This window comes from Ailuropoda melanoleuca, chromosome 12 (genome assembly GCF_002007445.2).
Source record: "Ailuropoda melanoleuca isolate Jingjing chromosome 12, ASM200744v2, whole genome shotgun sequence".
Classification (NCBI taxonomy): domain Eukaryota; kingdom Metazoa; phylum Chordata; class Mammalia; order Carnivora; family Ursidae; genus Ailuropoda; species Ailuropoda melanoleuca.
Genome location: NC_048229.1, coordinates 75,936,381 through 75,960,868, shown reverse-complemented (window position 1 = coordinate 75,960,868; position 24,488 = coordinate 75,936,381). Strand labels below are relative to the sequence as shown.

At 45.6% G+C, this 24,488-nt stretch overlaps 1 protein-coding gene across 5 annotated transcripts in view; it reads right to left on the bottom strand.

The window, feature by feature from the left end:
• The window catches only part of CDH13 (cadherin 13), a 1,033,545-nt gene extending 1,012,361 nt beyond the window's left edge, over positions 1-21,184 (bottom strand). For 2 of the 5 annotated variants that reach the window (XM_034672816.1, XM_034672817.1), the window contains exon 1: positions 20,884-21,161. In XM_034672816.1, the coding sequence (XP_034528707.1) occupies positions 20,884-20,928 (45 nt within the window). In that variant the 5' untranslated portion in view covers positions 20,929-21,161. Of the gene's footprint in view, positions 1-20,883 lie in introns of all 5 variants that reach the window. The other 3 variants (XM_034672819.1, XM_034672820.1, XM_034672818.1) reach the window with 3 other exon arrangements.
• Positions 21,185-24,488: the final 3,304 nt, after the last annotated feature.

Below are 24,488 nucleotides of genomic sequence, written 5' to 3'. Positions count from 1 at the left end.
ATTGCACTACTGGGTATTTACCCCAAAGATACAGATGTAGTGAAGAGAAGGGCCATATGCACCCCAATGTTCATAGCAGCATTGTCCACAATAGCTAAATCGTGGAAGGAGCCGAGATGCCCTTCAACAGATGACTGGATTAAGAAGTTGTGGTCCATATATACAATGGAATGTTGCTCAGCTATCAGAAAGAACGAGTTCTCAACATTTGCTGCAACATGGACGGTACTGGAGGAGATAATGCTAAGTGAAATAAGTCAAGCAGAGAAAGACAATTATCATATGGTTTCTCTCATCTATGGAACATAAGAACTAGCAAGATTGGTAGGGGAAGAAAGGGATAAAGAAAGGGGGGATAATCAGAAGGGGGAATGAAGCATGAGAGACTATAGACTATGAGAAACAAACTGAGGGCTTCAAGGGGAGGGGGTTGGGGGAATGGGATAGACCGGTGATGGGTGGTAAGGAGGGCACGTATAGCATGGTGCACTGGGTGTTATATGCAACTAATGAATCATCGAACTTTACATCAGAAACCAGGGTTGTACTGTATGGTGACTAACATAATATAATAAAAAAACATTAAAAAAAAAGATGTGCTCAATATATGTTTGTTGTTCCATTGCCAATTTTCTTTTTTAGATGAAATTGCGTAATGTTTTTGGGCTCCCTGCTCGGCAAGGATTCTGCTTCTCCCTTTCCCCCTGACCCTCTCCCTGCTCCTTCTCTCTCTCTCCTTGCTCTTGCTCTTTCTCTCAAATAAATAAATAACATCTTAAAAAAAAGAAATTGCATTATGTTTTAATAGTAAGATATACTCAAAATGATTGTTATCACACACCATGCAATGCAACTGTAGGCAGGGGAAATAATGTCAGAGTAATCCCTGTATCAGTCAGAATCATTGTTAAAGCACTCTTAAAGTAAAATCTTGGGATCATTTCTGGCATTTTTCCCTTTCTTCCCCATCATCCTCTTAACCACCAAGACTTCTAAAACTGGCCCTTTCCTTTCCACACTCCCTGTGACCTTTATTTGCTCAAAAGCTGAACTTCTTACCTTGGGTCTTCCCCAATCCAATCCATCTTCCACAGTACCCACAGGTTAATTTTTCTGAAATATCATTTTCCATTCCCTCCCTCAAAACCTCTGCTGGATCTCCACAACCTGTTCTTTAGAAGCTTTTTTTTCCTTCCTTCATTTTTTCATATTTACTGTATTTTTCATTGTAAATGTAATACATACACATCAATGGAGATTTGTAAAGTAGAGGGAAAGAAATCACTCACAAACCCATTACACAAACAAAACCGCAGTTAGGATTTTGACGTATTTCCTTTCAGGTGTCACCCCCTTTCCCATATATAGGGGGTTTTTTTTGTTTGTTTAGTAGGAATCCTACTCCACACAGACTCTCCTGTTTTGTATCATTTCTCACTCAGGTGATTTCTGCATGCCATTGCTGTCTTCATAAATGCCCTCTTCAATGCCTGTGTAATATTCCATCGAGTCACTTAGCCAGTTGCTATTTGCTAGAATTTAGCTTATTTGTTGAGCACTTAGGAGAGCCAGGCACATGGCAATTCGGGCTATCACATATAATGCAGAGAAGTATTTCTGTATATCTTTTTTTATACTTAGCTCTGTTTCTTTAACATCTCACGTGTAGATTCCTGGCCCAAAGGGCATCACTGTTTTAATGCCTTTGGATACTGACTACAGCAGATGCTGAGGGCTTCCCACCTATCCCCCAAGGCCATATCCCTCTGGCCTTTCCATTTAGGGCTGGCCCATGTCCAGCCAAAAAACTCCACACCTCTTTGCTGATGGCTTTCTCTGGGACCAGAGTCCATACCCAGAAGTTCAGCAGTGCTCAAAATCAATGCCACCTGGAACAGCCCCACCCAGATTTGTGGCATAGAGTCTGGAGCTCCCATGTCCCTCAGGTGGTATAACTCTGAAATGTTCTACACTGGCTCCCAAGGGTCCCCAAGGGAATAAAGGTCCAAGTAGCCACAGTAGAAACTGGCTGAATAACAGACCCTTCACATGGCTGCCCTGTCTTCCTTGCTTCATTTCCCCACCCCCCTACAGTTACCCCTGGATCACCTCCCAGATGAATTAATTGCACTCAAATCCTTTCAGAATCTGCTTTTGCGAGAACTCAGACTGAGACTGTGACACTTACAAACAAATGGCTAACAACCATCATCTGCTAAATCCTGTCTATTCACCTCCTCAAAGAACCAACTGCCACTTCCTAAGGGCTTATCATGTGCTCAACCAAGATTTTACAGGGTTGTCTTGAATCCCCATGCCAGCAGTATCAGGTAGGTATCATGGCCCTCATTTCATAGACCCAGTAACTGAGGCACAGAGATATTAAGCAACTTGCCCATGGCCACACAGAGCTCCAAGGGCAGAGCTGAGGTCCAAACCAATTCCATCTTCCCCCAAGGCCTGGGCTCCTAACCACCATGGGTTACTGCCAGGCACTGCCCTGTAGCAGAAGCGAGATCCTTTGGCTCAAGTAACGCTGATACTATTAATAGCTGCCATCCCTGTAGCACTGATCCAATTTCACACTGTGTTCACATTTATTGTCACCCAGAACAGCCTCCTTGTTTCCCCCCGAATATGTTATGAGTTCTTCCGCCTCAAATTGAACTCATGCTTCCCTCCAACTTGTAACACTCCCTCTTCCTTCTCTATTTCTCCGCCTTTTGGTCTTGATCCCACACCATTTTCGCCTTACTCTGCATTTGTCTGCTACTGACATTCTGACTCTCCCTCTGACCCAGTCTCATCAGTAGATGTGGATGATGGTCAGTCCCACCTAATAGGGTTGAAAGAAAGCATGTAGCACAGCACACGCTTAATCGAAAGCAGTTAACAGATGGCATCTACACAATCAACTGGACCTACAGACTCTCTCCTCCCACCACCTCCTAGACCTCAACGGACTCTTCCTTTTCTTTGCCCCATATTTCACAGACTATTTCAGGTGAGGCAACACTAGTAAATTAAAAATCATCTGTAAGGACTCAGAAAAAAAATTATCCAAAGCCTGTAGACATGGCCAAAATGATTGATGGAAATCCTTTGACTATCACTCAGGGACAAAGGTCACCAGTACATGTCTAGGTGCATGTTCTTAGCTCATCTTTTTGTTTGCTCTTGATGGAAGTTCCCAGACTCAGTGAACTCATCAGTTACTTGTCAATTTTTGTCCAGTAGAAACAAAAATAATTTGTCTAGTGAAACAGATAACCGCCAAGTTTAGGCATGTTGCACATTAACTGTTTTTTCCCCTAATTCAGCAATCTCATCCAAATATTTCTTTGTCAAATTGCTCAGAAATACCCTAGCTTCTTAAATGCCCTCTGAAACCATCATAGCATCTTATTGGTTTCCTCATAAATTAATGAATTACTGTTTATATTTACTAGAGAGTCATGGTTTTACCTTCCGAAAAATTATACATGAATAGTAACTTGCTACCAGTTTTCTTTTCACAAAGCCAGCTTTGGACTGTGGCTTCTAGAATGGGATGGGGTAGAGACAGCATTCCGGGTGTGCTGGGTGAGCATGAAGCTTTACACTTAGACCAGGTTTCCTTACACTCACACGACTGACATTTGGGTTGGGGTAACTCTTTGTGGTGGGGGCTGTCCCGTGTACTGCAGGACGTTGAACTGCTAGCATCCCTGGCCTCTACCTACCAAACGCCAACAGTGCCTTCTCCCCACGTTGTGACAAGCAAATATGTCTCCAGACATTACCATATGGCCCCTGGGAGATACAATTTCCCCCATTCGAGAACCACTGGTTTAGACTATATTTCACAAGTAAGAATCATGGGCAAAATCAGCAAAGATTCATAATGGCACACAAAGAATTATTCTGGATGGGCTTCAAAACCCAATGGCTATTGACTTACCTCTTCTCACAGACCCAGCAGTGTCATTGCCTGTCATTCTCCCCTTGGGTCTGTAATCTCTACAAGGCTCTGCATCTGTCTGGTTCACCTTAGAAACCTTAATTCAAAGAACAGAGCCTAGAACTTAGTAGGTGTCAATTGTGACTAGGGCTTGGTAGGTATCATGTATATATATAGAATATATACATGGGTTTATATGTATATGTTATATGTGTGTATACACACACATATATATCTATTATATGTGGGCACATATGCTATGTATGCATACACCTGTGTGTAGACGTGTGTGGTATGTGTGTATATGTGTACACATTATATGTACATACATACATACACATTACATACCATACACACAAACATATAAAATCAAAGGAGTGGCTGCTAAGTCAGACGAGAAATAGCAGACATGCCACTTTGTCATAAGGATTATTTTCAGCTGAAGGCAACTGAGAAGAAGCAGGTACAAGAAAACCTTACTGTCCTCTTCCTCTTTGCCTAAAAACAAGACCTGAATTTATAAAGGCGTCTCTCACCCCCTCTCTACCAAGAAGGACAGATATTATTTCCTGCAGACAACTTCAGATCCTTAACAATGGAGAAGGCGCTGATTTAAACTTGCATAATAAATCTCTTGTTTTCAACCCCATTACACCCTCACAATTGGCCTCCCCACACCTTTCTCTCTCTTGTCTTTAGCTTAAGATGGTATTTAAACTGGACTTCTAAGCCACTTCTGAGAGTTTCTCATTTTTTCCGAGTATCTACCATGTACACATGAGGTATACATATTAATAAACTGCTGGTGTTTCTCTTCTTAATCTTCCTTTTCTTTAAAGAGTCTCAGATAAAAATCTAAGATGAGGTTTGCCTCCCCTACACAGACTTCCCAAATGCTTCTTCTGTCATCACCCCAGGTCTTCCAGTCTGCCTGTGTAGACTGCAGCTGTCACTAAAGGCATCCTGTGAACACAGCTCAGGGTCTCCCAGAAGTAAATACTTATGGCCATAATGGGATAGAGCAGAACCTTTGGCCTCCATTCCTGTATCTCTGTGGTTTGCACTTTGTCATCTCCACTTTCTTCAGGGGAGCACAGTTCTTGCCCCAGACACATTTCCCTCCTTAACCCAGAATAACATCAGAAAGGTTTCTTTTCCCACCACCCAGTGGAACAGAAGGTTTCAAACTTGAGGGAGCAGCAGAACCCCCTAGAAGGCAGGTGTGAAGACATGGATTGCTGGGTCCACCCCAGAAGCTCTGATTCAGTAGACGCTGGGTGGATAATTGCATTTCTAACAAGCTCCCAAGTGATGCTGACACTGCTGGTCCTGATGGGGAAGGCCCAAACCCTGAGACTCCAGAATCCACAGCTTGTTTCCCACATTTACCCTGTGCATCACTATCTCATGACATACTCTATGCAAGAGTTCCCTTACCCTTGGGAATTTTGGAAGAGCATTGGAAATGCAGCTTTGGGGAGTCCCTCTTTGAAACTCAAATGCACAATAAAGTCTCAGAGATATTCAGTTGTGAAAAACAAAACACAACCTGTTTCATTTCTATGGGTAAGTACAGGGTTTCCCAAAATATTAGCTAATGCATCTATTTTTTCCAGAACCCTTATTAACATCTCATGGAACAATTACCTCTTCAGAATACACTTTGCAAAACATATTGGAAAATCATACACTCATGTGGTTTGGTAAAATCACCTGTTGCTACCTGGGAAGGCTCTAAGAATCTAGGTGGCCCAGCACTCTCTGCCACCCTGAGGCCAGACACCTGGGAAGCCTGATCTCAGCCAGAATGCTTTCAATCCCAGCTCCTGTCCCAGCTCAAGTCACAACTGCTCTTCCAGACTAGAGACCCGGGAAGATATTTATAGTCCCTTGGCTTTGTCTTTATAAATCCTCACCCTCCAGTATCACAAACAGGCATCCTGGGCCAGATCCAGGGGCAAGCCCTGCTGCCCTTTCCTGCTGTACTGTGCTTGGCTAATGGCTTCGTCACTCTGCATTTTAAACATGAAAGGCAAATACAAATCATCAACACAAGAGTGAAAGCAGAGAGGAATAAATCTCATGTTTACAGAGCTTGGTAATCAAAAGATATCTGGTTGGGGAGGCAGGTGCTGAAGGGGGAGTGTTTTGGGTGGGGGTGGAGGCCTTGATTTGGAGATGCTGAGTGCCAAGTGTAAGAGTTAAGAGCTCCTTCCCCTGCCTTAGACCTTAGAAAAGGAAAAGATTCCTTTTCATTGCCAGGCCATGAAGTCTTCATCTGAACCAGCCAAGGGGTGCCAAACATTCTTATTAATTTGGATGAATCCTTTCAGCAATCTGGTATCAACTTCAGTACAATGACAATTAGCATATCAATTAGTTCTCTCTCCCTCTTCCTCTTCCCTCTTTCCCAGTTTCTGAGCCACTTTCGCTTATTACTTTTAGAAGTCAGCTATACTAACACACCTTCTAACGCACACTAAGACCCTATAGGCTCTGGGTCTTAGTGCCAGTACCCTACACCAGACCCACCTGGGCCAGAGCGGAATAATAACCAGTGAGCAAAGAAGGATCTTAATCCATTTTGCAAATCTGCAAAACAAAAGTAAAGAACCATTGCTTCATTTCTGATAAGCCGGGTTACCTGTAGCTCTGGTCAACTAGGGTTGCTTTTAATTAATAAAATGTGTGAAAACCAGTATGCTTCAGGCCCAGAACTGCCAAGGTCACTTGCAAGCCCCAAGCTCCTCAGTATATGTCTGCCTCAGTTTTCTGATCTCTGAAAGCAGGTTGGATGATAGGGCCCTTTTGAGGAATAGTAGGGTTAATGTAAGTAAAGAGAGGAGAATGCCACGAGCACTTGGTGAGCACCTATAGGAAGGCTCAGAGATGGCCACACAAGAGTCCTGGGGTTGGATGGCCTGAGGTTTGCTTGTTTTTCTGTTGAATAACAGCTCTATTGAAATAAAGACACATACTGTAAGGTTCACCCTGTTAACATATACAATTCTGCGTGTTTTAGTATATTCACACACTTGTTCCACCATCATCACTCTCTCATTCCAGAACATTTCCATCACTCCCAAAAAGGAATCCCATGAACTAGCAGTCGCTCCCCATTCCCTGCTCCTCTCACCTGGGGCCTAGGCAACCAATACTCTACTCTCTGTCTCTATGGATTCCCTTGTTCTGGACAAGTCTTTCCATTTCATGGAATCACACAACGTGTGGTCTTTGAGACTGCTCAAGTTTGAATCTCAGCCCCAGAGCTCAAAAGCTGTGTGACCTTTATCCAGTTCTCCTGGAATTTCCCCATCTGTGAAATGGAATTAAAATCACAGTAGATACACGATAGAGTCTTTAGGAGGATTAAAAGAGCTAATTAATACATCTAAAGCACTCACACAGGGCCTAGCTCATAGTTAGCACTACTTAAAGATTGATCTCCAATATTGCTACTACTACTATTATTACTTGTATGCTGTTCCTCTGCTCCAAAGCATGTGGCCAGTGGTGGGAACCCAAAGATGAACAGAGCACAGAGAACACAACTCTTACCCTCCCCAGTACACAGCCTGGTGGGAATCATACGATTAAGAAAACAGCTTGAATGAATACAGTGAAGTCTTATCATATGCACATTTAACTAATGGAAATCCAGCTCTTCCACCAAAATGAGAAGGAAAAAGAACAATTTAAATACTGCAATTAAATTCTGCAAAATTATATCTTGCCTATATTCTTTATTATGCACTGTACTATTACGGCATGCATTATACATTGTTACATATTGATTACAGTGCAGGGATGCATATGCAAAGCCACACACACTGCAATTTAATGGGCAACTTAAGATATTTCAAGGTTAATGACAACTCTGTGTTTGCCTTAAACCTTGACTTTATAATCTAACCCCTGAGTAAAACACAACTCTATTGTGTGTCGACAACAGTAAAAATTCAGAATGATTCCAGACACATGAAATCAACCAACGAACCATTGGTTGAGGTGGGCTACAGCAGGTTCCAGGTGGTCAACACCCATTTGCCAAGCACGACTTCTGCCCTCCACAAACTCACAGTCTCATGTAAGCATAATCACAAGAGGTTGGTGAGTGGCAGAATGGGGTTTAAGAAACAGATGGAAATAATCTCTTGCCCTACTAGCTGACAAGACAGGCAGATAGATACCAGAAGGACTGTGCTTTCCACAGAACTCACCACGTGACACACATCATGTATCTGCCTGTTCGTTTTTTATTGTCTCTCCCCTCAACCAGTACGGAAGCTCACCAGGTTAGGGACTTTGTGTACATTGCTTATATCTGTATTCCCAATGCTGAGAAGAGTGTTGAGCACTCAGTGGGTGGTCAGTAAGATTTGCTGGTGAACGGCTGAATGAGGGTAACTGCTCAGACAATCTCCTCCTTCTCCCATCTTATGTCCCCAAACACTCATAGTCTGTTCCTCCAACCTCAAGTTGCTTATTCCTTAATTGTTTATAAGTAGTGGGAATATATTCATGTCAAAGATGAGGTCCAACATAGCATTCCAGGGCTTTGGCATACTGGTACCATCTAGTGGGAAAGAGAATATCTGCAGGTGGGTGCTAAACCAAACTTAGTGGGTTTGAAAAAAAAACGACCATAACCCTTTCCTTTAACATAAGCTCTACTGAGAAAGTTTCTGGTAACATATACAGAGGCAACTGGAATCTCTTATAAACTCATGCTCTACTCAGGGCATATACTGCCAGTCCAAGCACCTGTCACGCCTCTCTATTTTTCTGCTCAGGACTTTTCCAAAACCGTGGTTGCTCCCCCAGAGCCACAAAGGCTCATCAGTGAAGCACAGAGAAATTAATGTTGCCAGGGGCCACCCTCGACCAATGGGAGATGGGCATAGTGGACACACACCCCAGCCTCCTATCCAGCAAAGGGACTCTTCCGAAGCAAGTTTTACAGAGTTCTTCTGAGGGGCCCTAGCAGTAATGAGCCCCAGCTGCCCATGACAGTAACCAGCTCAATGACATGCTCTTTGTTGGCTTTCCTCTTCTTGTTCCTCACTTCTGTGTCTTAGAATCATCTCTCAGATTACCTCCCCGCATCCAAGCCTGTAACTCCATCACTGTTTGGAGGAATGCAACCGAAGATACAGTGTTTAACACCAGTACACCTTTGGGTGGTGAGGAAACCTTAAAAATTATAGTCCAGATAATTACTACAAAAGCTAAATTATTATATATTTTAGTGGTTGCCCGAGAATTAGGTTCCTTAGTTCATCTTTACCTTGATCAAGGTTAACATGGAATAATCCCATGGTGCTACCACGTCCTTAAGAAGTACCACATTCTCATGGAAACAACAGGCCAAAGAAAATGTCTGGTTTCTCTCCCTGGGCTTGACCCCATCCCAATTTAACCAACTGGTGAGGTGGCTAATGGTTTTGATTAGAAGTTGGCAAACTACAGCCTGAAGGCCAAATCCAGCTCTGCCTGTTTTTCTAAATAAAGTTTTATTGGAACAGAGCCCAGCCCAGCCCATTTGTGTGGCTGTTTTTATGCTACATTGATATGTTGAGTAACTGCAAAAAAGACATATATTTATCCTACAGACATATATTTATTCTTTACAGAAAAGGATTACCTACCTATAGTTTAAATCATTGGTTGCCATATTTTTAGAATCCCAAAAGCAAAATTTCAAGAAAAAGAAAAAATAGAGAACGGACAAAGTTTTGCCAACAACACTTTACCACTCTATTTACCATGATAAATAGAAGACAAAAATGGGATAGGCAGTTCGTTAATCAACTTCTTTTTACAAACAATAGGACATTTCATCCCTAAAAAGTAGAAATGGCATTGCATCAGAACAATGAACTTTCTATCCCAAGAGAGGGCTGTGGATAAACTCAGAACAACTGCCCATCCCATTTTAATTGTTTTACAGCACCGTCACTAGCCAAAATTACTGTATTTACTTCTTGTTGCTGTTTACTTTGTTTCTCCCTCAGTAGCACGTAGACTCCATGAGGGCAGGCAAGCTTGTCTTTCTTAATCACTGCGGCTCACCCAGTGTAAAGCATCATGCTTGAGACACAGAGGTTGATCAGTTAATATTTGTTAAATGAATAACTTAAACATGAAATGTACAAATGGGGGTGCACAGATACAAACGTCCTGAGAGAGGCAGAAATGCAAGGCCACCATGCGGAGCGGTAAGGACTGGGTCAAAGGGGGGAATACGCCCATCCAGCTGCACAGGGACGCTGTGCGTGCTCCCTGTTCTGTCACCAGTGCACAAGACAGTGTCAGGCACATAATAGGCATTCAACAAATGTTCATGGAATCAACGGCTAGCCTGACTAAAGGCACTTAAATTGAATTAAAAGGGGCGGGGGAAGAAAACTCTGCTGGTAAAACAGAACTACACTTGAGGTTAGATTCAGTTCCGTTGCAATGCCCGATAGATCGGTTTGTCTCAATATAGCTACAGGCTGTATATTACTCATTTCCTATAGACTAGGGAAAACGTTATTGTAGAAAGTAGCACTCAGGATACACTGGAGCTCCTTGGCACCCCTGGGGAGGAATGCCATCCAGCCTTACAGCTTAGCAGCAGGCAGGAAACCGCCAGCAAATTTACCACTAGAGAATTTGCCTGCACTGGAAGCTGCAAAGGAGCCACAACCTAACGGGGTCCTGTGTGGCTCCTCTTAGTAAGATGGCCATTCTTGCTGGCTGAAGCATGCTGTATGGGTGGGTTGTTCACCCCTGGTCAAAAACAAGGACTCAGTGACAACACAAATAACCCTGGGCTAACCCAGGTTGCAACCATTAACCCAGACAGGAGACCCAGGTCCCAGGCCCCCTTTTAGACACCAGGAATTCAAAAATGGGGTCACTACATGCAGCCATTTTGACTCCAGGAGAGCCAGAAAACAAAATAGTCAAAGAAGAAAATTCTTACATCATGTGGGGGGGATGAAGGAGGAAGCTTTTATACATCAGGGAAATATGGAAGAAAATGCACATGCACAGGAATCAGAAATGCAAGGGTTCAATCCCTGGTCCCAGTTCTTAATGGCTGTGTGGCCTTAGGTAAATGACTCAACCACTCTGAACTTCTTTTCATTGCATATAAAATAAGGATAAGAATAGTTGTCCCTAAGGGTTGTAATAAAGATTTGACATAATGTATGCAACTGGCACATAGCAATAAATTGTAAAGTTGCTTCAGGTATTTTGATATATTTTAAATCATAATCATAAGGGCTCGTGGTACTGACATGTACACCCACACACACAATGCCCTAATAAAGCCTCCAGGGAAACAGCTGCTGAGAAGATACATCTAGAAGATGAGATCCCACCAGATCAAATGATTTTATGAGGCATGAAATCCCCAGGGGAAGGATGTTTGGGGAGCTACCAATATGGGAATTGGCAAATCCTTCCCCAGAGAGCAAACTTTTTTTTTTTTCTAACATCCATGCATTTTAAATACACAAGCATTTTTCCCCTCTGAGTTAGTCAGATGATCAAGGCCAAGGCCGCATGGCACCTGCAAGCTACAAGTTCCCCTGGAGCGCAGTGTGTGAAAGTTAATACAGCCAACGTTCCTTTAGCACCCAGCATCTGCCAATCACGGATGAAGTCACAAGCAGATGCTTATTTAACCAAAACCCTGCTGGGCAGGTCTCTCCTTGTTCAGACAGACACAGGAGGAAACAGAAGAGGAAACGCAGCATGCAAATGGCCAGGATTCAAACTCACTTCTTAAAATCTCAGAAGTCTCCTTAACTCTCCTAAGCAATCTGAGACACCCGCTCCTCTGAGTCCCGGCAGACCAGAGGCCCTGATTCACCTCCAGCACTCTCCCTATTCAGGACCACGTATGTATTCATCTCTGAATTCCAAATTAGCAGCATTCTTGGCACTGAGTAGAGTGTACTAACTATGGGAAGAAAGAAGAAAAGATGGATGGGGGGGGTGGGAGGAAGGGGAAGGTGAAACAATGGGAGAGAAGACAAAGCAATCAACCCTTCAATGCTGTTTTAGTCCCTGTTGTTTCCTATGGTAACAAATTACCAAGTTCGTATTATTTCAGCTATTTATTTTCTTGTTTCTTTTTTAAAAAAGATTTTACTTATTCATTTGAGAGAGAGAGAGAGCAAGCATGGGGGGGTGGGCAGAGGGCAAAGTAGAAGCAGGTTCCCCACCGAGCAGGGAGCCCGATGTGGGGCTCGATCCCAGGACTCTGGGATTACGACCTGAGCCGAAGGCAGACACCTTACCGACTGAACCACCCAGGTGCCCCATAAAACATATTTTCTTGTTTCTTAAGGGCTGCCCTCGGTAGATGGCAAGCCCCACGAGAACACGTCCTATGACCATCTTGCTTACCTCTGAATTCCCTAAGTGCCTCAAGAAATGCAGATACATGTGCATCCCTCACATTCTGAGGGTTAAGTGCCTGTGCCACTTTTTTTTTTTTAAGAGAAGCCAGCTGTTAAACATTTACCAACATACCACTCCCTGGCACACTGATGAAGATTCTGCTATTCCACCTGGAAACATAAGAGTCACCAAGGCCAAATCCAACCTGCTGAAATGAAGACTTGTTAACATTCGCAAAGTGATTGCTGAAAGTAGTAGGTCATTATTTGCTTCATGTAAGAAATATTTCTAGTGCTGTTGATTGAATGTTCAAGAAACGATTAAAGGGCTCGGCAATATTTCTCCCAAATATCTTTTGCATGAAAAGCCTCAGAGATTGGTTAATTATAGAGGCTACACATCAGTCTCTCTAGACAAGGGCATTTCCAAGCCCCCACAGTGCCCATCCCAGATGCGAGCACGGATTGGATCTGTGGGCATTAGTGTAACTGGGGCCTGGGGCACCTCTCCTGAGGACCATTACTGCAGCCTGGCTAACACCCCCACGGAAACAGCCCTCAGACCCTGTTTATAATGTCAAACACCTGGGTTCCTTGTTTGGGCAATGGGCAAGAAGCTGCCAGTTGAAAGAGTCGGAACTCAAGCTTGCTCCTTAACCCCTCCCTGGCCCTTGCTCTGCCATCTCTGAACCCAGCTACCCAGCCCTGCCAGGTTCTACCCTTAATGTCTCTTGGATGCTCTGACTGATGCATCCGTTTCCCTCTGCACTGCCACTCTCATGATCTCAGGCCTGGACTGCTTCTCCCTTCCACTCGTACCCAGCATCAATCCGTCTGCTACACTACAGCCAGGGTGACCTTTTCAAAATGGAAATCTGACCTTGTCACACTACACCCTCCGCTTGTTACTTTCAATGGCTGCCCATTGCTCCAGAACAAACACTAAAAACTCTGTGGTGGCTGCCCATGCCCCAGTGGCTCCAGCACCACTCAGCATCTCCTGATATCATCCTCTTTCGGCTATGCAGGATTTCTTCCTGCATAGAGACTTCCCCCAGGCTGTGCCTTTTGCCTGGAATGCTTTTCCCTGCCTACACCTTCTCGTGTTCCCTTGTCTATAAACCTCACTACTCCTCCAGACTGTGGCTCAAGCATCAGGCTATGAAGGAAGCCTCCCAGGTCCTTCATCTGAATCTGATGCCTTTCTTATATTCATTCATTCATTCACCCATTCATTCATATTTGCTGAAGGCCTGCTGCACACCAGCACTGTTCCAGGCCCTGGGGATGCAGGGCTTAGACCAATTAGACAGCAGTAGGTGCTCTAATGGAGCTTATATTTTAGTGGGGGAGAAAGACAAGGCACAGATGAGCAAAACACACAGGATAGCACACCTCACACAATTGCATTTTCTTCCATTATAGCAGTTGTCTCTATTTTGAATTATTCCTGAATTGACAGTGATCTCCCCTGCCAGGGGGTCTCTCAGGGTCTGAACCCCAAGAGAACAGAGACTGGGTCGGCCTCACTAGTAGTTGTAACCTGAGAACATAGTAGGTCCTCCGTGGACATCACAGATAAGTGATGAGTCCACTTACTTCCAGCTAAATCTCCCTGAAGTTGTTACTTGAGTCCTTGGGGCTTAGGAAGTACAGCCTCTAATGACTGAATCCCTAATGCCTCCCTGCCCTTTGGGAAGATTTCCTGCAGGCCCTCTGGCTGTAATTCTGAGTCAGAGCAGGAGCCTGCAAAGTTTTTTTGAAAAGGGCCAAATAGTAAATATTTTAGGCTTTGTGGGCCATATGGTGTCAACCCTGTTGTTATAGCACAAGTTCAGCCACAGACAATTATATAAATGAATGGGCATGGCTATGGTCCAATAAAACTATTTATAAAAACAGGCTGCAGGAAAGAATTGGCCCATAGGCCACAGTTTGCAACCCCTGAGTTAGATGATCCCAGATGCCCCGCAGCTTACAGCAGTTGAAGGCAGAGCCTATGTGGCCTGAGACAGCTCCGGGTCCTGTTGCTAGGGTCCAGCCACTTTCTGCAGGCCCTACACCAGTGGACAGGGAGATGACCACAGAAGCTCAAGCTTCAGGCATTTTTTGGAGGCACCATCTCCTGCAGCACACGGAAAAGCAGTTCCCTGCCACCCCCAGAGGAAAGAGACTGGACTGGAGGCCGCATAAGGCAGGCATGGAGGCTGCCACATTCCTTGCAGGGTCCCCAGGCTCCTCCAGAGGCTGAGCTCATTTCCTGGCCCTGCCCAGGCATGTGGCAGGGCTGCTCTCAGCTGAGCAGCTGCTGCCCTCCACCCCAGCCCGGACTACACTCAGCTGGGAGACACAGGGGCTTTGTGCTTTTGTAACAGATTGGGTGACGCTTGCTGGGGCCTTTGAAATGAGACATGACATGTCAAAACGTGCCTATTGCTAATACTAATTTTCAGGAATTTGACTTCTGTTGGCAAGTGACAAAGGAAGAACAATCACATTTTTTTTTATTTGTATTTTTGGTGTGTGTGTGATTATATTTACGCTGATCTTTGGGATCTGAGGCTATGGAAAACAAGTTATCAGAGGCTTACCTATTGGTAAGGGATGGGTGGACAGATTAATCTAGTATTTATGGAGGCAGATGACATTAATTCTAGCATTAACACTATGTGAAGACTATGTTGGGTGTTAACTGTGAAAAGCAGTTATAAGAACATCACACAAATTCCAACTGGTGGTAGAGGTGACACTGTCTCGTGTATAAAAGTGCTCTAAGCAACAGACCTACAGAGCTAACATTACCCTCAAGTTAGAAATGCTCTGAGAGCTAACTCAGTGCTCCTGGAGTCCCCTGCAGGGCTGAGTACAAGAAGTTATTGTGAGGTTCTGATGACACTCACATCGCGGGTGAGCAACACGGTGGGAATGACGCCACTGTCATTGTACTCCAAGGGTACTGATGCTCTTGGTATAACACTAGGCACAGTGCACTGGGGCCTACCTAATATCCAGTACTCCCAGAGCCCCTTGACTACAATGTTTTGGATGTACCAACACTCTCGTGTACCCACATTGGTTTACTCAAAGCTGCAGTGTGTCACTTCTCTGGGTGTAACTATTACTCATGGAACAATGACATGGTTGTCCCAGTGCTCTGGGACCCCTAGTCACTAAATGGCACTGATGGTAGTAATGTTCTCAGGACAGAGGTGTGGATCCCCTTGATCATGTTCTTCCAAGCAAGTCTCAATCTAGTTCAATCACAGTGATCAGAAAGAGGCTTGCTCCTCCCTTTTCAAGTAGCCCATCACTAAAAACCTGACTGTATCAATTTGATTAAGCCTCAAAATTTGTGAAAGCAGAAGTTCCCATCACAAATGGCCATTGGGCCAGTAGGTAGAAATATGTACAACTGGCTGGATGAGAAGTGCGGACTGATAGGGACTGTGGCAAATTACAGAAGCATGTCCTTCCTAAAGGGGGCAGTAGTAACTTGGCTCTAGTGAAATGTGGCCAAGTGGGAATGAAGCTCTAGGATTGCCTGGCCTTCTGACATTTAAAGAAATCCGAGAAACCTGGGTTTTTTTAATTTACAATTTCCCACTTTTCAAAACATCTAGCCAAACAAGATACATCCATGAGCTCCATTTGACCTGTGACTGCTACTTTACCAGCTTTGCCCAGAAGCCAGAGTTGCAGAATTGGGCTGGATGAGCTTCAGCACCAAGCAGATATCTCAAGGTTCAACCTGCTAAGCCAAAGGGTGACCCATTGACTAGCATGAGCCCTGGCTCAGTCTGTGTTTCAAGCTGGAAATGTCATTTCTTCTCCTCCCAAGCCTGCCCTTAGCTGCTTCTCTCTGTAGAGAAAGAAATTGCTTTCTACCCTAACCCTAGCATAAAGCCACTACTTAGTGCCTAACGAAGGGGATCCTACAGTCCAGCCCATCATCATTTGTGCTGTCTGCTCAGGGAGGGGGAGTCAGGCCTGGGATCCCTAGGTAGCTACAGAGGAGACAGGCTGCAGGGGATTGTATTGGCAGTATCCTTCGAGAGGGTCAGATTCTCTGAGGCATGTGGGCACCTTGCCCACAGCTAAGTGGAAACAATGCCAAAACTGGTCACTTGATTTGATTCTGCCCAACTGATTATTGTAATTGGATGACAGACATATTTCCCTCTCCTTTTCAACTGGTGCTGGAGGGTGAGCGAATCTGGTTCATGAGTCATTCTTCTGGGTAGTTACCTAATGGGGAAGATTATCTCCTTTCACAGGCGAGCTGTGCCTGCCTTTTTGGCTGCCTGAAGAGTAAAACCAGGTCCAAACAAAATCAAATGCCAGGAAATTTCAGAACTTCCCCACATTTCATAGGGCATTGTCTACAAAGGTCTTTCAAACGTTCCCTGCTCTATTACTCAGAGGGGATACATAGTTGCAGAATAAAACAGAAAGGAACCAACTACAATAGGGAATAAAGGGGGAAAGAAAAGAGGAAAGATACTCAGTGCAAAATGGCAGGACTTCTCATTGGGGGAGCTTGTAACAAATAATTGGGAATAAGGAGAATAGTTGGGTTTTGATGGAGCTACTACACTGAAGTTCTTTAAAATATATAAGCTGTAGATTCAGAATTTTGTAATGCTGTGAATGGAGCCCTCTTCTGGAGAAATTTTTCAACAGGTATTAAAACAAGATCAAAACACACAGAGATGGACCTACACAGGCACAAAGAAATAGGAAATACTGTGGCTATGTAGATGATGTGACTGTCACTGAATCCATGGTTTGTCATTTATTTTCCTTCCCTTCACCTAATAGAAATTAACTAGACTCTCCAAGCAACTGTCTTTTTGGAAGCAGGGAAAGAAGGAAGGGTATTCTCAAGAACCAAGCTGCACTTTTACCTAAAGAGTGAACCTCAAACTGAGATTCAGTGCACACATGCAAATGCTGGTATTTTATATACTGCAGTTACTGGGTACATTGGTTTGCTGGGCAATTCCACTATAACGCATAGGAGATACTTCTAGAAGGAAATAGATTTTATTTAATGGAAACCCAAAGGCTAAAGATAGAAAAGGAGAGAAGAGAGGGAGGCAGAGCAGAAGAGATTAGCTCAGATGACTGTTGGGCTTTTAATATAGACTGTGGCATTACATAAACTCCAGATCACATATTCAGCCTTGCAGTTTATTAAATCTCTTTGGGGACTTGCTAAAAAAAAAAAATTGTTCAGACATGTGAACTCTACCACTTTGATTCTTTTCACAACTTATGTCTCTCTTTCCCCAGTGCTTTTGAAATCTTACGGGCTGTCACATGTTGAGGCCATCCGAGGGCAGGGGATGCTCTCTGCCACTCCCATAGTCTTTTCTCCTTATCAGAACTGTTCTGCAAATAAACACTGCCCTTAACATATAATAAATGATGTTTCAGGGGTACTAAAAACACTGATTCTCATTTAAAATCCTGAAAATCAAGATTCTGACCCCAAAAAAGAACTCCTCCATTTTAAATCAACATCTCAGAATTCTGTGGAACATTTTTGGTCACTCCCAAGTGACTGCTCTCCAAACCTGAACCACTCCCTAAAATTCTAATTCTTGGGGGATTACTCATTTATTGTTAGAACTTTTGGCTAGTTGCAAGTGATACCCAAATGGGGGTTGGGGGGGTGGGAATCATACTTACAGTGTAATTTCTATGTCAGGACTCCTTGATCTGTTCCACATTCATTATTTATCATAGCTAAATGCCAGAGGCCACTTCTGGGACAGCCCTTCCCAAAACACCCCAGGGGAGAAGAGAGGTGACTGTTCCTTGACTTTGCCAGCTTCCAGCCATTGTTAATTAGAATTCTTCTTCCCCCTTCCAAAATGCCTAAAACAGCAACCAGCCAATAAATGTACAGAGATTGATGGCTTCCAAAGCTGGACCCAGGGTATTACAACTGCAGTGGAAAAACACATACATGTTTGCCTGAACACCACTTAGGACCAAGTGACTAATTCGCTTTATTACATTGTTTTTCCCTTTCTTCTGTTTTCTCTCTGCCTTGAGAAAGTTTTGTTTTTGCTTGTTGACTCAAAGGTTCCAAGACTTTCCCCACTTTTCACTATGGCACACAGAGCTGTGCACTTAAACCTCTTGCCGATTAGGTGAATTGCACCAGAATGATTTCTCTGCAAGGTGCTGTTGCAAACAGGATATCAACTAGTGTCCTAATGTGGACATCTGCTCTGATTATGCATCACAATCTAAGAGAGAAACAAGCCTCAGAGAGCAGGCAATTCAATTCCCAGGAAAACCTCTGCCTCCCCATGCTAAGGAACTGAGTGAGCTGAACAGCCTTCAGACCCACCTGTGCCATCTGGGCCCAGGGAGAGAAGACACACCAGTTGCTTTACCAAAGGTATCACGTGAGAAGCTCCTAGTGCACAGGAATTGCTGGGTGCTACCATGTGGTCTGCCTTGCTCAAAGGGAGGCATAACTTTGGGCAAGCCCTGGAATCCTAACTGAGGTCCAAGCATGCTGAGAGAGAAAAGGACTCTAAAGTCCTGGGGAAAGGCTGTGGTAAGTGCTCCCACACACTAACGGTTCCCAGTGTGCCAGGCCTCATGGTAAATGCATTACCTAGGACATCCTGTTGAATCCCAGGAAGGTGATAAGATTATTTTACAGTGGAGAATCAGAAAGCTCAGAGATATTAAATAACTTGCCCAGGGTGGTATCACCAGCATATGGCAGAGAGGATCTGTCTGAATCAGAGGCACATTCTGAACCACCCTACTAAATGGGGAGATATATATATATATATATATATATATATATATATATATATAAACATACATATAGCCTCAGGGACAGTCAGACTCCAGGAAGTCTGGAAAACAGGTTCACGGACAGACATAGGATTTGTGGCAGGATTTAAGGTTACAGGGACTCCCCAGAGAATCAGCCAGCAAAGCTCTGGTGTTAGAGGAGTATAACTGCGCAGTCCTGAATGGGGGCTGTGTATCCAGGGAAGACAGAAATCCCAAGTGGGGGAGGGGCTCAGCAGCAGGCACCTTACCCTGCCCCCAGGCACTAGCATTCACCCTCTAACCCCCACTTCACATCATTTCCATGGTCACTGCGCTCGTTCCTGGGACACTGGCTCAATTCCAAAGTCTAACCCCAACATTGATCTAGCAGTGGCCTCCCTTAGAAGGCTCCACATACCAGCCAGCCCTTGCCTGGGATCCTAGCTGCCTCACAACACCCCCCCCCCCCCCCCCCCCCCNCACACACACATACTCACACGTGTGCCTGTTCCCCTGGCACTCAGTAGTCCTGGCCAGGAACTCAACACCCATTCCTAGCACCCAAAGGCACTTCCTGTCTCCTTCCCTCCTCTCTATCTGGCCTTGCCTTGATCTTACCCACCCACTTGTAGGCTGCCAGCTCACCCGGAGTCCCATAGGCTTCACGGGAGGCCTTGGGGGACTGGGTCACATTGCTCTCAGAAACCACAGGCCCCCAGGCAGGGCTGGGCGTGCCCCTCAGCTGCCAACATCTCCAGTCTGGCCTCCCGGGAGTACTGCTTTCCTGCACACAAACTTCCCGAGATCTTTGAGATACAGAGGTCGTTGCCCAAAAACCAAGTATCCATCGCACCCCGCCCCCCATCCTCTCCTGGGTCACCGGCCCTTCCCTCGTGTCTCAGCGCTCTGAGGGTTAACAGGCAGCTGCAGCCCTGGTGGGCAAGGCTTGAACTTTTCTCTGCGCTCTGCGCTCGCCGGGGAAGACAGCAGAGGCGGCAGTCGGGGCTCCGAGCCGGAGCTCCAGCTGGCTGGACAAAGGGGGCGCGGGGGGCTGGGGCCTACGTCCTGGCAGGGGATGGGTTTGGCGGGGGGATGCGCTCCGGGCCCGAGGTCGGGAGGAAAAGAACCCCGATGCGGACGCGGCGAGAGCCCGCGCCTTTGAGCGACAGCAGCAGCCGGGCTGCAGCGCTAGGCAGGCGGGAGGCGCCTTCCAGAGCGCCGCGGGGCTGGGCGAGGGGGCCCGGGCGCCCCGGGAAGTCGGCGATGCCAGGCCGGCCTCTCCAGGCCAGCAGCCCGCAATCCGGACCCGAGCCGCGCTTCCCCGCTCGGCGCTGCGCTGGGGGAAACGACGACTCCTTGGAGTCGCCTCCAACTGAGTCTTTCTCCGATGCATGAGCCTCCGGAGGAGGCGAATCAAAGTTACCCCACTTGATGTAGGCGAGAATGTCGCCCCTGCTTGCAAAAAAACGGGGGGGGGGCTCGGGAGCTCTCGCCTCCTCCCGCAAACGTGTACACACACACACACACACACACACACACACAGAGGCAACCTGGAGTGGGAAAGCAGGGCCCCCCCTAGGATCTCCGGGGCTGTGAATGACCTCCCTTCGAGCCCCAGGCTTTCTTGCCGCCGCGCCCCAGAGTCCCCGGACCCCCGAAAGCCCCCTCGCCCTGCCCGCACCAGGCGAGCCGAATGCAGAAACGGGGCGCAGGGTGCGCCCCGCAGCCCCTCTTCCTTACCTGGGACAGGAGAACGCACAGAAGGAGCGGAGTTCTCGGCTGCATTTTGCCCGACTAGAAGCGCCCGGCGGCGTTTTCATTCATGCACTTGGCTGCACTGAGCATATTTTCCGTGGGAGCCAGGCTTTGAGAGGCTCTGCCTCACCAGCCAGCCAACTTCCCAAATAGATCAGCGGCAGCATCACGAAAGCATTGGGTAGAGGCTGATGACCAGGACCAATGGCTTTACAAGACGGATTCCTTCATAAAGCTCCCTCGTTTTGCATGGCAGATACAGGGTGAGCACCTCGCACAGAGGGAGCCCCTCGGAGGAGGCAGCCCGTTTGCTTTTTTGGACTGTTGGGGCCCAGCCTCACAAATCACGCTGGGCAAGGCCAGCCGATTCCACTTTTGCAGGGAATGGAATTGCACCGGGGACTGGTAGAACACTTCCAGCCCTGTGCAAAAAGATTCTCTTTATTAAAATGTTAATAAGATCCACTTTAATTCCAATAAATCAAATAAAATGAACCCAGCAGTCCCAGCCCTTTCCACGCCTGGAGAGACTTGGCGGTGGATTTTTTTTTTCTTTTCCTTTCTTTCTTTCTTCCTTTTTTTTTTTTTTTTTTCCTTCCTAATGTGGCCAAAGTCATGATGGTGTTTGGTGTTTCCTAGCCATCTCACAAATCACAAAGACGACAGATCAATTCTCACTTGCAGAAAAAAATCCATCAAGGGGCAATAGATTTTATTAACTTCTCAGGTGAGAGTCTGACTGGCCGCCTATTCCACAAATGTGCATCTGGCACCAAATTTGGAGCCATGATTTAAGGAAACTTTTTTTTCTATATGGATGTGATTTTTCAGAAGCTCCTACCAATCCCCAGGGACTGAAAATAGTCATAGCCACTGCTCAAGGGGTTTTATAAGTGGGGGTGCAATAAGAATGAGGGTAAGAGGCGTATATAGGTCTACCTTTCCCAGTAGGAATCTAAGAATATGCAGTAAAGATCTCACTTTGTCATTTCCACACAGCCTTCTTCTAAAAAGGATTTAAGGTATTTTAAAATAAAGGACATTTGTGCAGTGGAAGTGATGAAGCCAAAATAAAAAAAAAATCTAGGCTGGGAGGAAAAATTCAGAAAACTGAAATGCTAAACCTAAACTCTAATATCTTTGCTCTGATTTGGATCTGAGCTTCCTGGTGGCCAAAGCAATAAGAGAAACATGTAAATTATATAGTTCTTGTTATAGAAAAATATACACATATCTACTGACAAAATTTACCCCTGGAGCTGAATACTAGAATACATGTATTACATGACATCTAATATAGCAGGACACTGAACAATGGACCACGCTGAGATCCAATGGATTGGGCTGTATTCCCAGCATCTGGCACAGGGCCTAGAACATGGAGACAGTCATTAGCGTGTGTTAAATAGGCGTCTAGACTTAATCAAAGTGGCAGAGGGTGGGTGGCACAAAGTCTGGAGCCACGTTGCCTAAGCTTAACCCCCAGCTCTGTCACAGACAAGTAAATTACTCAGACTCTCTGTGCCTATGTTTGTTCACTAAATGAGAATATAAATCATACTGAACTTATAAGGTTGTGGTGAGGATTAAGTGACAAAATAACCATTCAATAAATGTAAACGGATGCACTTCTTAAAATTCCTTCATCGCCAGCTTTTAGTCCCAAGATCACCTCATGTGGTCCCAAGGTCACGGATGAACTTGCAACGCCATCTGACCTCCCAGCTGCATTAGCCAGCGCTGGTCCAACAGATGGCAATGTTGGCCAAAAGTCTTCCAGAAAAGCCCAGAAAAGGTGGATGTTGCTGTTTCTTCTAGTCTCTTCAACTTTCCATCCTCTTGCCTAAGTAGGCACTGGCCCTGAACCTTTGAGCAGGGTAGTCACGGTGTTTGATAGATATGACTGTCCCCACTTGGAACTCATGTGTGTGGAGACCTATACCCATGCTGCCTACCAAGAAGAGTAAAATGGGGTATTAGAATTAGGCAGGCTTCAAATCAAGGCATCCTGAAATATTCCGATTTTTCTCCATTCCACAGCAGGAGTCATCTTGTCAGTCAGGGGCCAGCTGAGCTAAGCCTGCGGATTCAGCAGACACAAAGGCAGAGAGCAGAGGATAGCTTGGGAGATGATAAACCACTAGAAGGGACAAAGACAGCAGAAATCATCCAGCCATGTTTTTATAAGCAGCCGCTCGGTTGAGGAAGCAGTCAGTCCTTAGGGTGGGATGTTCAAGGCTGCACTTGTTCAAAGTGTGAAACAGTATTATGGATTTTATAGTTTGGCAGGCCCTTTCTGTGGTCTCTGCATCCCATCAGCCTTACTGCTGCTCACCATGTAGGTCCAATTTTCTCCCTTCCTGGCACATGCAGGGTTGTACTTGCCAGCCCCCTTGTGGTCAGCATGGGGCTGTGTGACTAGTGACAGCCAATAAGCTGTGAGCAAAAGTGACAGGTGTCACTTCAAGGCTGGAGCATTTAATGGCCAGTGTGAGACAGGTTGGTTTCCCTAGACTAGGGGCTGAGATGGAAATTTGTGGAGGTGGCCTACTCAGGAGTATTCTCAGGAGCAAAAACTTAAAGAGGAAAGGAAACAAGATTGGCAGGGGAGAAGATTACAGTGGCAGTAGAGGCCTCAGCCAATCCCAGGCGAGGTCTGAGGCAAGAGAGGCCTTCCATTCAGAGATGACCCTAATGGAGTCAGGGGCTGTGCCTCTGTGTCTCTAGTAGGCCAGCTGTTGGCTGTTCCTCCCAAGGAGGGAATAATCTCTTGTGAGGCTGCTTGGTTTGGCCAAGGGCAATATTCCAGTCTGACCTCAGCTTCATCATCTACATACAAAATGAAAGTACTGACCCACAACAGATAACGGGAGGCTGTGATTCCCAGACTGCAGATGACCACATGCCCCTGATCGTACCAGTAAAGGTAAGTGCAGATTTGCAAAAATCTGCTGACTCTGTCTCCAGCCAGAACCTGCACAAGTATTCGCCGAGGCAGACTGGCTCCAGCCAACCACACCTGAGTCCAAGTGAGCATGCCCAAAGGGCCTCTCCCATCCTCCCCTCCGCCCACCCACCCCTGCACTTCCATCCGCACAGTCTGGATCAAGAGTCTTCTTAGGCCTTAAGGCTCACCTTTAGAAATCCTTGAAGGCTAGGAAGGCGGCAAAGATTTGTCTGCAAAATGAGACTTAGTTGGGGTCTCCAGACTCTACTTACATTGGGCAAGTTGATTTCATTCCTCAAAGCTCAGTTTATTCATCAAGAAAATGGGAATGATAATACAATAGCATTCCAAGGGTGGATATAAAAATGGATGCTACTTTCCCCCCTCAATCCCCTACTCCCCTCTGCTCTCAGAGAACATGCATTTCACCAAACACAGGATATCAGGTTTTGTTCAATAAAGACAGAAGAAAAATCCTTTCACTCCAATGACAAAAGGCCCCTAAAGAAGAAATCCACTTTTGTTTGTTTTGCACTGTTTTCCCTTCAACTCCCTAATGGGAGTCTTTTGGCTGATGGATGGATTGATGGTGGCAAGTGAGCACTGAAGCTGGAAATGACCTCCTAATGGCCCCTGCTTTACC